Raw genomic sequence first — 13256 nt, forward strand, 5'->3', positions numbered from 1 at the left:
CTACTTGCTACTGAAACAGGCAGTGCGTTGTTCTGAGTCTGATGTACTTTACTGAGGAAACATCGTTCTCGTCTTGTGCAGATTATTGTGTGCACATCTATGACATGTGATTTAAAAAAAAAAAAAGAAGCTAAAATCCAGTATTTTTCTGAAAGAAATCAAAGTAAAGTTATCAAAGCCAAACAATGCCCTCCAACGTCTTAAGAAAAACCAAAGGACGCATTTTGAAAAGTTTTCCTTTCACATCTTCATGGACGACATCTTTTTATTTTAATGTGTGGTTATTATGAGCTGTCACCTGCTGTCCTGCAAGGGACTCTGTTCCAGATGGGTCGCACACGGTTGCACATCCTGCTTTGTCTCTTCTGAATGGGGGCTTGAAGTGTCAGACTGTACACAGAGGGCTGTAGGCATGTGATCGTATACCCCAGAGGCCTTTTAGTTCACGTTAAGTCTCTTTGCAACTGATTGAGATGTCTCACAATTTCGCTTTTCCGTGCTCTCACTGGATTAGCGTGGAAAGTGACCGACGCATGGGGGCAGAGGTGATCTTTTTATCACCTCTTTGTATTATAATGTATGTACGGTTTGCTGGATCAACGATGAATTAAGTGCTACTTCTATCTTGGACGTTTTATAGAAGCAGAATGTTAAAATCAGGCCTTTTGTTATTTCAGCATGTTTGTGTGGAGAAAGTAGCTATCCTTCTTTCTTTTATGACATTATTTTTTTTAACTAAATAGCTGCAATGCAGACTGAGTCGCTCCTAATCATTAATTAATTGTGTTTGTGGCATAAAATGTATTTTCCACTGTTTTGTAATCATTCTATGTCGCCATATTCTGCTTTTATTAATTTTTTGCAGGACTATTAAACTTGTTCCAGACGTTATGGTCACTTGCAGACCATATCAGATCACGTATAATAAAAATAAGGATGAGGAGCCTTTTTACTTACAGACATCCTCCATATCATTTTATGTTTGAGTTGATGTAAAACCAGCCTGATAAGTAACAAAGAGACATTCTTTTATTGGTACTGTGCTTTGTATCGACATCCAACGCTTTATTTATTAATTGAACGGTTGTAACGTCCACAAGCCTAAAAACACAGTGTGCTCCCTGTAGCCTACACACCACACCACCGTCACACTAACCAGCCAACCAAAGCAAAGTGTACAGTAACACGACAAAGATGGACATCAAGCTATGAATTCTACTAACTCTGGTAGTGTTAGTGCATGCCCACCACCACCACCAATACGCGTTTAGTTTGCAGACATTTACCGGATTTTTCAAAATTCTTGCAAACTACGAGACATTACATGAAGTGTATGTTGGAGCGGGTGAAATTCAAAGTTGGTTAAACTGTAGCAGCCGTCTCTAATGAATGTAGTTCGATTGGAGGCATCCTCCAAAGAGCTTACAGATAAAAGATGAGCAAAGAAATGTAGCTGTTTAAATCCAGGGATATATGGTGTGCTGTTATTGGAGACCTTGGTATATTTTTGCTTTAATAAACGGGTTCTTACGTGACCAACTTACAGTATGTGTGACCTAGATGTATGTAAATTAGGTCCAGGTGGATGTGAATGTTTCATACTAAAAAGGGGTTTTATAGGATTGTTTTTTATCAGTGTGGCAACGGGATTAAACGGTTGTCTTAACTGTTGTGTCAACATACAGTTTTAGGTGTTCATAGACATACCTCTTTGCTGTTGTCATTATTTCTTGAACATGACGGGGATAAACGGTGCAGCAATACTTGTGGCCATATTTCGGTGAAATCCACTGTATTGGATTCTGGTGTTTGAGTTTCCTTTGCATCACAGGAAGCGTCCTGTTGGGTTCATTTTAAGTGTCTGCTTTTATTGAATTACTTTTCTCTTAGATGTTATTATTTTTGAACTATTGATACAATGTATTTACGTGGGTCTGGGGAAGATTGTTTCAAAATTATGAATGTACTCGAATGATATTGGGGGGGAACTTCAATAAAATGGTGGATTAGATAGAAACCAACACTAATTTGTTTCTTTTTTTCCACTCAATAAAAACTCAAAAAAAATCACCTGCTTTCACACCTAAATCTGACCTTTTTACTTTCACTTGGAAATCAAGAAGATTTTGATAGATTGTGAAAAATGCAACAACTTGGTTGCAGTAATATTTATGATATTTAGAGTAGATGCACGTTTTGTTACTCTTAGAGCAAAAACTTTGCTTTTCTCCCAGCCGACATTTTAACTGGAGAAGATGCACGTGTTACAAACAGGATCGAAGGCTCTGATCTATTCAAGTGTCCCAGTGAGCGACAGTGAGCCAACAAGTACAAGAACACTGAAATCAAAGAAGCTGAATGGAATCGAGCCATCATCTATTTTATTATTTACACCGGTGTTTTTCTTACTATGACAAGTACATATGTCTGCTGAGAAAAAGGCTTATTTAGTATATTTTGACGCAGGTTTTAATTCATCTGCGACATCTAGAGATCCTCCTCTCACAGATTTCATACAAGGCTCAAGTGTCATTTTTCTTTTAACCATTCAAAAGCAATTTGTTCAAATATGCAATGAAACACAATACATAAAAAAAAAACAGGATATTTATTTCATAATGTAAAGCAAGTTTTTAAATGAGACACAAACATTTTATGCAATTTAAAGAAAGTAAACAAAACTAATTAAAAACCACATATTTTCATTCTGAACACATTAAAAGATTCTGTTCCCAAACAGAGATGTATAGAGAATGGCACAAACGATTAAGAGTTAAACCCTCTGGTTTAATGTTTCTGATTTCATCTCTTCAAAGTGAGTCAGGAGGAGCAGCAATAAAGGAAAGGGACACAATATTATTTCATGCTGAAAGAATCCAATATGAGCTAACCAGCTCACACCTCACACGAGTTAGGCAGTACAATTGATGTTTGCCCCTAATGTCCTCCTTCCTCTCTTTCATTTTCATCCCTCTACCTCGAGGAACACGATTCTTTTGGCCACGTCCTCCTCTCTGTATTTCTCCTGCAGCTGCTGTCGGACCACGGGGTCAGCTGACAGCAGAAGACCATCGTCGCAGCGATTCCAAACTGGTTCTGAAATGGACGAGGGATTCAACAGACGATGGAGAGCAGCAGAGAAGTCTCCGCTGGTCTTCAGCAGGGCTTTGGTCACACTGACTAAGTCCTGAAACAAAGATAGTTCGGGGGAGATTAGACACACCAAACAGAATACAACCAAGAATAAAGAGCATCTCTCGGGTGCATCTGCTGCACCACAGTCCTCACCTGGTTAGTCTGGTTCATCAGCTCTTTGATTCGCTGCTTGTCCTCTTCCAACTGGACCTGGGTCAGTGACAGTGCGGCGCCGTTGTTCACTGTTGGCTGTGGTTTGGACGGAGCTGCTGGATTATCACCAATGATGGACTCAGAGTCCTCCTGAGATTCATGGTCAAATATGAACAGGTGGACCGTGGAGGCCGCAGGTTCAGGGCAGCCTGTCTTTGGTGGGCGGCTGCTGGTGGAGGCCTCGGCCTCTTGCGTGTCCTCCTGGAGGCTGGGTCCATGTTCAGGGTTGGACGGCGTGGAAACAACATCTGCAGCTGTGTCTGAAGTTGGGAGTGGAGGCTCTGTTGATGTGGGTTGTATCGTGGCCGTTGGGAGATCTGGACCTCCATCTTCATCAGACTTAGAGATGGGAACGTAAAAGTTGAAATAATTAAAATAACTTTTTTTTTTAAGTGATGAAGCAAAAGATAATAGCTACTAGAGCTGAAATCATTTGTTGATGCATCTGAAACCTTTTGACAAGCTATTATATATTCATTTAACATATTCTCTGTTGTCTCACCTCACTTCCATCTTCAAACTCCTTTGAAGCCATCTCTAGAATCCCCAACTTTCTCTTTTCTTTCTTCTTCTCTCCTTTCTGTGGCTCTGAATTAGACTCAGGACCTGCAAAACAGTGATGGAGGTAGAAAGAGGAGAAGAGAGATGGTTTAACATTTAACTCAAGTCTGATGCATTAAAGCTCTTAAACATATTAATGTGTTTTGTGCCCCGCTCTGATGTCGGTAGAGCAAACCTGCTTGTGCTGTTTCAGGGACGGCAGCTTGTTCCGTCTCCTGCTGTTGACTTTCTGCCACACTCTCTCCTCTGGTTCTCTTAGCAGGCGGCTGGTCTACTGTTGTGTCCCTTTGAAGAGCGGACTTAGCGTCTGATGTAGTTTTCTTTGCGGGCTGAGGAGATGATGATGGTGGAGAAGTTGTTGATGATCTGAGTTTTTTGCCATACGGTTCAGGCAATGAAGACATCTCGACCACAAGCTGCCTCCGCGTTACTCGACGCTGTGGTTGTTCCAGCTTGGGGGAGTCTTTCTGCTTCTCTTTGGCCTTTTTCTGAGATGAGGTGTCAGGCAGGGACTCAGGCTCAGCTGGAGGAGGAGAATCCTCTGGCACACTTAAAATGATTGTTTGTGGTTCTTCCGTTTCTGGTTCTGCACTCTCAGCTGAAACGGGTTGGGCATCTGTCTGTGGGTCCAAACAAGGTCCCTCGGGTTGGGGGGAGTAAGATGTTTCAGCTTCTACAGTCTCGACCTGTGTGCTTTCAGCTGGTTGTTTATCTGTCTGTGGGTCCACGTGTTGCACTTCCTCTTGGGGAGGGATGGGTGTTTGAGCGTCTACAATTTCTGTTTCTGTGCTTTCGGGTGGTATGGACTGGACACCTATCTGTGGAGACACCAACTCTGTCGTGTTCAGTTCTGCTCCTTTGAATAGATTATTAAATCACATGCAAACTTACAGTTACTTTCACAGTGGTGATTGTTGCAGGCAGTGAGTTCTGGTTGCTACCTGTGTGAGGTCTGTTTCCGTCGAGTGTGTCTGAGGAGAAGCAGAATCTTCTGCACTGGAGGTTGTTTGAACATCTGGCTCTTGGTTTCCTTCTACCTAGGAGCAGACAGAGGAGAAGCTTCAGGCTTCATGTCTTTAGAAGATGCAACGATGAGTAGTCTGGAAGTATTCTAAAGATGAATTTGTATTTCAATAGAAGGTATGTGAATGAAGTCTGTTGGATTATACTGTATGTGTTAACATGATTATCATCTTATGTAGGAAAATGAAAACAACAAATTAATTTATTTTGTTTGGTGCCACCCAGTGGCAGTATCAAAACATAAACTCGATTGACATGATATTGCAATACTAATATTATCTTGATTTACTTTTTACTGTATAGATTTTTTAATATCGCGACAGCAAACATCTGAAACACAACCTGGATAACCTGCATAAGGTGGCGTGCCTAGTGAACGCTAAGTTACATAAAGTCACTGCTAATAACGCCATTGTTTCCCTTGTATTACTTGGACATACTGATCGTTGGTTACCTGTGAGAACTTGCACTAAAAAAGGTGTCTCATATTTTGTAAACAGGCATTTACAAACATCACGGGGACATAATATAATAAAATAAATATGTTAAATAAATAAATAAATAAACACCTCTCCTGCCAACAAAAACCTGACTATCATAAACTTCACAAATGTTGGATTATTGCAGGATTGTAGTTTGGAATTTTATTTATTTAACCTTTATTTAACCAGGTAAAATCAATTGAGAACCAATTCTCATTTTCAATGATGACCTGGTCAATTAGTTGAAGGAGATTGTTGTACAGTCTCACTATAACCTGTGCCTTTCAACAGAGAAATATATGACAAAGTAAGTTACCTTGGTCTCACCCTCTGATGCCTCGGTGTCTTCCTCTGTTGTTGCCACCTCCACAACCTCCGACTGTCTCTCTGCCAGTTGCACTCTGTAGCGGTATTTCATCGACTGCCAGCTGTGACTGGTCACACGCTGCTTCTCCATCTCTTGCCAAAGACGGTTTCCCCCAACCCGTTTCTTGTGCTCGCTGACATAAGTCAAAATGGCAGCATCATCTTCAGCGGTGTAGGCAACCCTGCCTAATCACAATGAAAGAAAGTATAGACATCAGTAGATTTAAACAGAGGGACATTGATTCCCAATTTAATAATACATTGTACAGCTAATTTATGATTAATTAAAGGTAGGTCTTTGCATCATACCTCCTAAGAGTCCAGTTGAGATCTCTGTGTTATTCTTGAGTTTCGGTACCACTTCAGGATTTAACCTGTAGTCCTCTAAATTCAGCTGTTCATCCTTCTCAATAGAGTCAAGAATGTACTGGGTGGACACAAACCTGAGAAAACAGCCGATTCATTACCGTGCTCTGAATATTCTTCATTTTGCTCAATTGAATTATCTAGCTGATCACATACAATCTACACGGCAATGTTTCAGCTCACTATGCCAACAACTTAAAAATGCTTCATCATTAAACCGGAGGGGAAAACGTAATATAGTAAAACATGTTAATATACATGACATGTAATTAAAGCTCCCCCTAACAGAGCAAAATGCTGTTTAACTGTCTAATACAGGTAGGCGTTATTCTAATGAGCCATAGAGGACAGGCAGCAGCTACTGTATGAGACAGACTGTGCAACGCTACGGTGTGACTTATTTACCGCCATTATATGTAATAATTGAGTTGTTTATGTGAATGTGTTGAGCAGACTAAATGTCAAAATATGACGGATACATTGGCTGAATAGAACCACGAAAGCAACACGGAAGTTTTGCATGGTTTCATTTGAATAGGCTAGACAGCATTTCCCCGGTCCAGTAATTACCAGTGAGCACTAGTTTCAGGAATACAGCCTCTTTCCTCTGGTTCCATCAGCAGGATTGCCCCCGGCTTCTGCACATTGCACAACACCCCCGCCCCAGCTGTGATGAGCGGCTGGAGCTTGCTTTTGACAGGACCCGGTCGCAGGAAGAAAGACATGGGTTCACCGTCCACGGTCATGAACAGAACCGGGGAGATGTCAGGTTTGACCACATCCTGCTGTTTGGACGTCATGTTTCAACGTGTCTCACCTGGTGGAAGAGAGGGAATTATAGAGAAGACCTCATCAAATATTAAAGGTGCTGTTATGTTATAATGTAACTAACGTTATGAGCACAAACATTTAAGTACCATCAGAACCTGTAAATCAAGCAAAAGGAACCTTGCATGTGGCATAAAATATAACATCCCATGCTGTAGTTCTAGTTCTGACAAGAGCTGTTTTATTCTGTAGGCTATATGGCTAAATTTACAGCTAAACGTAATGCAGTCTAATGCAACAGCACTGCACCCATGAAGGCTATGAAGGTCAGTTTTAAACTGGCCATTTTAGAGGATGAAGTTTGTGCTTTTGAATGTCATTACATGATACACAATTGTGCTAACGATCACTAATAAACCGAAAACGTATTGGTGAACATTGTCAACACGATCGAGAGCCACACATATATAATAACCCGATTTAAAATGACATAATTAGACGTTGAAAATAGCCAACTGTCGTCTCCAGCTAACGCTACGTTTTCCTGGACAACTCTCCTATTGAGGAAAGGCTTCCGTTGATTACTGTGGCTAAGTCCGGTTAGCAAGATTAGCATTAACGTAGCCCGTTTAAGTTTGGAGAGAGTTGCAGCCTAATTATGCCATTATGTGATTAACGTTGCATACAACTTAACCACTGCTTACAGTAGATATTTAACTTTAAACTCACCATGTAGAGTTCAAGGATGTACAAATAATCGCGTTGGTTTGTTTACGTTCTCAGTGGTCTCGCCCGCGAGTTCCCGCCGCGACAAATATACACAGTCTACTTCCGGGTTTTCTTCTTCGCCGGTGGAGTGCACGCAGTTAGTGTCGCATTAACGCCCCCACTGTTTGTATCCACAATCTACCAATTCTATTAAAAACATACAATGCATTCCTCAACAATTACTACATTACTAGATGCAGAGGCACAGTTTCCTTTATTATCCCGTTGCTTTTCAAACTTAGACATATTTGATATTTCTGTGAAGCCATTTTTACCCTATTTGTTTAAGTCTGTCTGGTAAAGATATGGATACAGCACTTCACAGGGACCCTGCAATAGCTCTAGAGCACTAACTGAATAGAAAGTTAGGGTGAAAGGGTTAGTTTTCAGAATTCCTGAACAGAAAACGTGCACATACCCTCCCGAAAGGGAGGAGAGGAACCAGAGTTTAAAAAATATATATAAAGTAATCATTTTAAATCAAAGTTTAGGCTCTAATATGGTGCAAAAGGGCCCTTTTCACTGCTGACATTTTGACTTGTCATAGTATAGGACTAATACTATATTAACATTAATGGTGGCCATGTTCTATTTTATTGCCCCAGTAAGCCTTCACAATGAGCCAGCATGCACAATACCATGAATTCAGCTAACATTGATTTTATTTTTTTCACTTGTGCTTTTTCTTCTGTAACATATCAAAATATCTTCTGTGAGAACGGCGTATAGCTTTGAATGATTGATCTGAAATGCTGAAACTGGCTTTTCCTCTAAATTGCTATACCTCCTCTGGGCTGCAGAACTTTCCATATATCAAAGTCTTGGACTTTTAAATAGATGTGTGTTATGTGTGATAATATTGGATGGCCTTCCTCTTTTGGAAAAGTATTTGTCAAATTAATTGCTAAAATGTGGCTTAAAACTGGTCTGAAAATATTAGAATTTGTTTTCCTATTCAGAACACAATGTGTAACTTCACTATAATGTAAGCTAAAAGTTGAGTTGCTGTACAGGGTCAGGACCACACAAAGTCAGAGTGATGTTATGTTCAGAGATCAGTGGACTGCCAACAACCCAACTGAGCTGGGAGCTTCCTTCAGGAGAGAAAAATGATGTCTCCAGAATCAAACACATAAACACTGACAGTCCAATGGGAGATATTATTCCTGTTCAGTTGATTGTCCCCCTGAGGCAGCTGTGTGTGGAAGACATGATGGATGACTGCTGCGCTGATTTCAGCACCTCACTATGAAAACCATGCGGTCAGAGAAAATTAGACCTGATGTCCTAATCAACAAAAAAGTGACACGCACACATATTCTGTGTTGTTTTTGGATGTTCTGAAGCTTTCTCATACACAAGCAACACTGATTGATGGGCATGGTTAACCAAAACACTGATTCTCAAAGACTGGAAAGCAATAACTCCATTTTGTCTCCAAATTTTGTTGCACAAAGTATTCACATGCAGAAAACAAAGAAAAAACAACGTGAATAAGTGAATATTGTTACGTTTCCTTGATACTACTTTGTTTTAAAGGAACTATAAAGGCACGGTGTTGTAAATATTTTCTGTTCAAAAAATAAAAATAAAAAACTTTTTGTTTGGTTTTGTGGTTGTTTTGGTATCTGCCTAAGGGTTCTCAATATGATATTCAGAGCATCAATATAGCAGCAAACAACTATTATCTATGTAAAGATATAGTGGAGTAATACCTACCTAGGCAGAGAATGAAGTCTCTCTCCCTCAGTGTTTTTTTATCAGAGCTTGTCTGTGCTTTGTTAACATAGCTGGACCGGCAAGTGCCTTTTAATGCATGTTAGTGCACTTAAATGTGCCCCGCGGATTAGCTCACCGCTGCTGCTCCTGCACTCATAATGCAGCTGCAGCTGGGATACCGCCACCATGTTGAGAGCCGTGTGGAGGCTTCAAATTTAGCACCTTTACATTTTTTAGTTTTTTCATGGATAATTCTGATTTGATCCGGCGTTTATCCAAATCTCTCTGAAAGGCCAAAAGCGAATCAACATTTCCTAACACAATTACTCACTTTGAGGAACCCAGAGTCCAGGTTTAACTTATTTTTCGTTCCGCTCAGGAACAAAGGAAGGAATTGGGCTGGCCTGTGTACTGTATCACTTCACCGACCTTGCCTCCCTCACAGTCCTGACAGCTACATTATTGTTATTGGCCTCTGTTGTTCCTCTCTCTCTTCGACTCAACCAGCTGAAACAATACAACAGCCACCAAGGTGCTGCAACTCCTCCAAGCCAATGTATGTTTGTGGACAATCTGTAAATATTGATGTGTAAATATTCACTCCTGCAAGCTGATTGTGATCCATCCTCAACCTGAACCTCTGCCTTTAAACAATCAACTCCTCAACCGTCATCACACCTCAGGACTGTGTTTCATATCAGTTCATCTCTGACAGAGGATGTGAGACAAGGTCACCACAGCGTAACACAGTGTGGTTTGGTTTGGCTCAGGCAGAGGAAAATGTCCCTGCTGTGAGGTTCTGTAGTTGTGTCCCTCCTGTAGAGGGAGATGTTATACCACTTTACAAACCACCAGGGCTGTCTATCAAACAAAGTATTACTGAGTCCAGAATAAGGGATCGATTCTTTTACTCTATCCCAAATAAAGTGAATTGTAATCTGACCTGATAAACAGTGTGCAGTCAAGTGTGTCTGTTTGCAGAATGAGCATTTGGAAACAGACTTCATAACTGATGCTTTTGGAGTCAGATCAAGACTCCAGTTGCAGTGTGTTTTCAGCCTTGTATCTGGCACGTTGTGATCCTCCCTTTCGATGTGCTGCTTTGGTGAAACCAGGCTAAAGAGACCCGGTTCACTCTGAACCACTGGAAGGCTTCAGTTTCATTATAGCCATTTAGAGCAGTGATTGCTACTGACGATAACTAGACAAACTAAAAGAAAAATAAACAAAATAGATTATGCTCTGTCCCTCTTTACTCTAGATCTTGAGAGTGAACTAGTGAATCTTTAGTCAACGTTTACCCGTCTTGTCAGCTACTGCCACACTCTTCCTGAAGAAACACATTTTAGCCATTCTTCCCAGATTTAAACTTTGAGTCCATTCAATTTCTGCATGTTTTGGAAAGTACATAAGAACAGAAAGGGTGTAAGACTCCTCCAGAGAGTGACAGACAGGAATTAATCCGAGCACAAAAATAGGCTATACCAGTTAGAGCTGAGTTTGTCGGAAAAAATGCATGACACTTTGATGAACAGAGATAGATATAATCTTGTGCAGGCAGCATTTTTCATTTTCTTTTCAAGAGTTAGATCTGAAGATTGATGCAACTCTCACATTTGTCTTATAATATGAGTCTGGAGACAGTAGACGGTTAGCTTAGCATAAAGACTGGAAACAGGGAGAAACAGCTAACTTTGTTGTGTCCCAAAGCGAAAATCTGCATCTGTTAAAGCTCACTAAGTAACATGTTTCATCTGTTTGATATGTTAACAAAAACCAAAGGTTGTAGGTGGGTTTTGTTACCTTATGAAATGACTGATATACAGTTGCACGTTTTCAATTAGAAACCGTTTGTTCGGGGTCTTTTAATGATCTTTTCAATATTTGCAGAACTGTAATTCTCACCCATAAAACAAGCTACATGACACCCTCCCTGCAGGAGCCACAGTGAAACCAGATTTTACTGCACTTGTGTCATACACAATGGCATTACATGTCATCTCTTTTAACCCTCCTTTACTATCACCTGATTGTTACAGACATAATGATTTAAAATGTGTTCAAATGTTGTAGTCTCAGCAGGCGCGTCTGTTCACATGAAGAGTTACTGAGAGACTAAAAATTAAAAAAGGCTTTCACTTGACAGAGCAAATCAGGAATGATGTGCAGCACGTTCACCAGCAATGGCCTCATTTGAGTCATACAACAGAAGAGCTTGAACTCACACGGTCGCACTGCAACACGTGTCACAAACTTTTCCATTCAAGTGTCAATTAATGATGCAACTGAACGAGTGAATCACTTGGAAAAAATCCACCTGACAAAGATAACGTGACCCATCGTGAGCTCCTGCCAAATACACACAATGTCTGAAAAATGTTGGTGGGCGGAAAAAACGCGGTGATGTCACAAGACGTAACAATATTATTCCTACAGTGTACAGAGGAAAATGTTTGTCATTTTTACGCCAACTCAGATATGTTGCGTTCGATTGAATCACCCATGAATCCATTCCAGTGAATTGGCATTGTTATATAATCTTGATTAAAAGTACAAATATTTAAAATGTAGTTTTGATTGAATACTTAAAGAGGAGGTGTGTAAAATGTGGTGAATTGATGCAAGCTTTGCATAGAGCTCTACTTACGTGTTGAAATTGTAAAATTCACACTTCCTGTATCCTACGTATTTATGAAAATGTACTTTATACCAAAGGCATTATTATTATTGTAGGGTTAGAGAAAGAAAGAAGACTCTTTCACCTCATTGAAATGCTGAAAATCTGGTGCATCAAGCCACACTCACTCCTTGGAATTTCTGCTTTATAGTTTTACAAACTTAACAAGAATCCCAGAATGAGTCTAAAATGTTTCCTTCTAGACTTCACAAGAACATAAAGTGCCATGGTGTAAATTCTTGAGGTGTTTTCTATATAAACACCCGATTAAACACAACTATTTCCTGAGAGCTATATTCGTCTTACAGCGGCAGGTGTATCACTTCAGAAACAAGGCTTGTTCAAGGACCCACACACACACACACGTATCAGGTATCACACCCTGGTGGGAGTAAGATTCCTTTCTGATACTAAAACAAAAGAGCCTAAAAAATCGAAGCTGCTGTTTCTTAAGGAGCTCAAACAAAAACATAACTTCCTTGTGTAAATCACAGTCGCTATCTTTGGACTTGGCTCTGTGCGGACGGACAACTGCAGAAATATACTTTATGAAAATTACTTGGCAGATTAGCTCAGGAATCTTGGCAGGGCTTGGTCTGCAGAGACCGGCCGTAACAAAGTGAGGATATGCTGACTCGACATAAAGAACACATTTAATTACCATCATCATCAACCATCCAAGGGGACCATCCGGGTCAGAGCCAGAAATCCCCCCCCCCATCATCTGCCAACTCAAAGACTTATTTTTAGGGGCCATCTTCTCCTTAATCTGCTTCAGTCTCACGGCCTGGCTCCCTCCGTGTCTCACCATTTCTCTTTTCTTACAGCTCACACATATTCCTGTTATTCCTCATCAGATCTTATAGTTACCATTCTTTTTGTTTGTCCTTACAACCTGAGAAATAGACCCCATCAGATACATGAAAAGAGAGAAAGACAAGGAGTCCCATTACACCTCCTTGCTGCCTTGAGACGACTCTTACACGCTCCCATTTCAAGACAGATATCAGATCACATGTTTCACATTAATCGAATGAGGATCAAAAGTAAGTCCCCTGTAAGTCGCACAAATCTGAAGAAATGTTCAAAATCGGTCCAAGCGTTGAACAGGCTGAAGTTTTATTTTATCATAATGTATCTTGTCTGTCTTTGGGTACATGGGACTACTGCTTTTTTAA

General features: G+C 40.4%; 1 protein-coding gene across 4 annotated transcripts; it reads right to left on the reverse strand.

Moving 5' to 3' along the window:
- Nucleotides 1-2589: 2589 nt before the first annotated feature.
- Nucleotides 2590-7756, reverse strand: terf2ip (telomeric repeat binding factor 2, interacting protein). Of its 4 annotated transcripts, none has more exons than XM_076110743.1 (9): nucleotides 7644-7756; nucleotides 6717-6963; nucleotides 6090-6223; nucleotides 5742-5966; nucleotides 4851-4942; nucleotides 4085-4727; nucleotides 3851-3954; nucleotides 3289-3687; nucleotides 2590-3187 (listed from the first exon to the last, which is right to left on the reverse strand). In XM_076110743.1, the coding sequence occupies exons 2-9, from the start codon at nucleotides 6944-6946 to the stop codon at nucleotides 2966-2968; spliced, it is 2049 nt and encodes a 682-aa protein (XP_075966858.1). In that variant the 5' UTR covers nucleotides 6947-6963; nucleotides 7644-7756; the 3' UTR covers nucleotides 2590-2965. The 4 variants fall into 4 exon arrangements, with proteins under 4 accessions (XP_075966858.1, XP_075966855.1, XP_075966857.1 ...); XM_076110740.1 differs by having other exon boundaries at nucleotides 4801-4946; XM_076110742.1 differs by having other exon boundaries at nucleotides 4851-4946; nucleotides 5731-5966.
- Nucleotides 7757-13256: the final 5500 nt, after the last annotated feature.

This window comes from Anarhichas minor, unplaced genomic scaffold (assembly GCF_050575085.1).
Source record: "Anarhichas minor isolate MPS153535 unplaced genomic scaffold, ASM5057508v1 ptg000043l, whole genome shotgun sequence".
Lineage (NCBI taxonomy): Eukaryota > Metazoa > Chordata > Actinopteri > Perciformes > Anarhichadidae > Anarhichas > Anarhichas minor.

Bases quoted from the DNA above. Each gene is read 5' to 3' on its own strand.
- terf2ip (XM_076110740.1), bottom strand. From the start codon at position 6,946: ATGACGTCCAAACAGCAGGATGTGGTCAAACCTGACATCTCCCCGGTT. The intron at 4,947-5,741 runs GTGAGACCAAGG...GTCTGCTCCTAG, and splicing joins AGACACCGAGGCATCAGAGG to GTAGAAGGAAACCAAGAGCC. The intron at 3,955-4,084 runs GTTTGCTCTACC...ACTGTTTTGCAG, and splicing joins CCCTGAAACAGCACAAGCAG to GTCCTGAGTCTAATTCAGAG.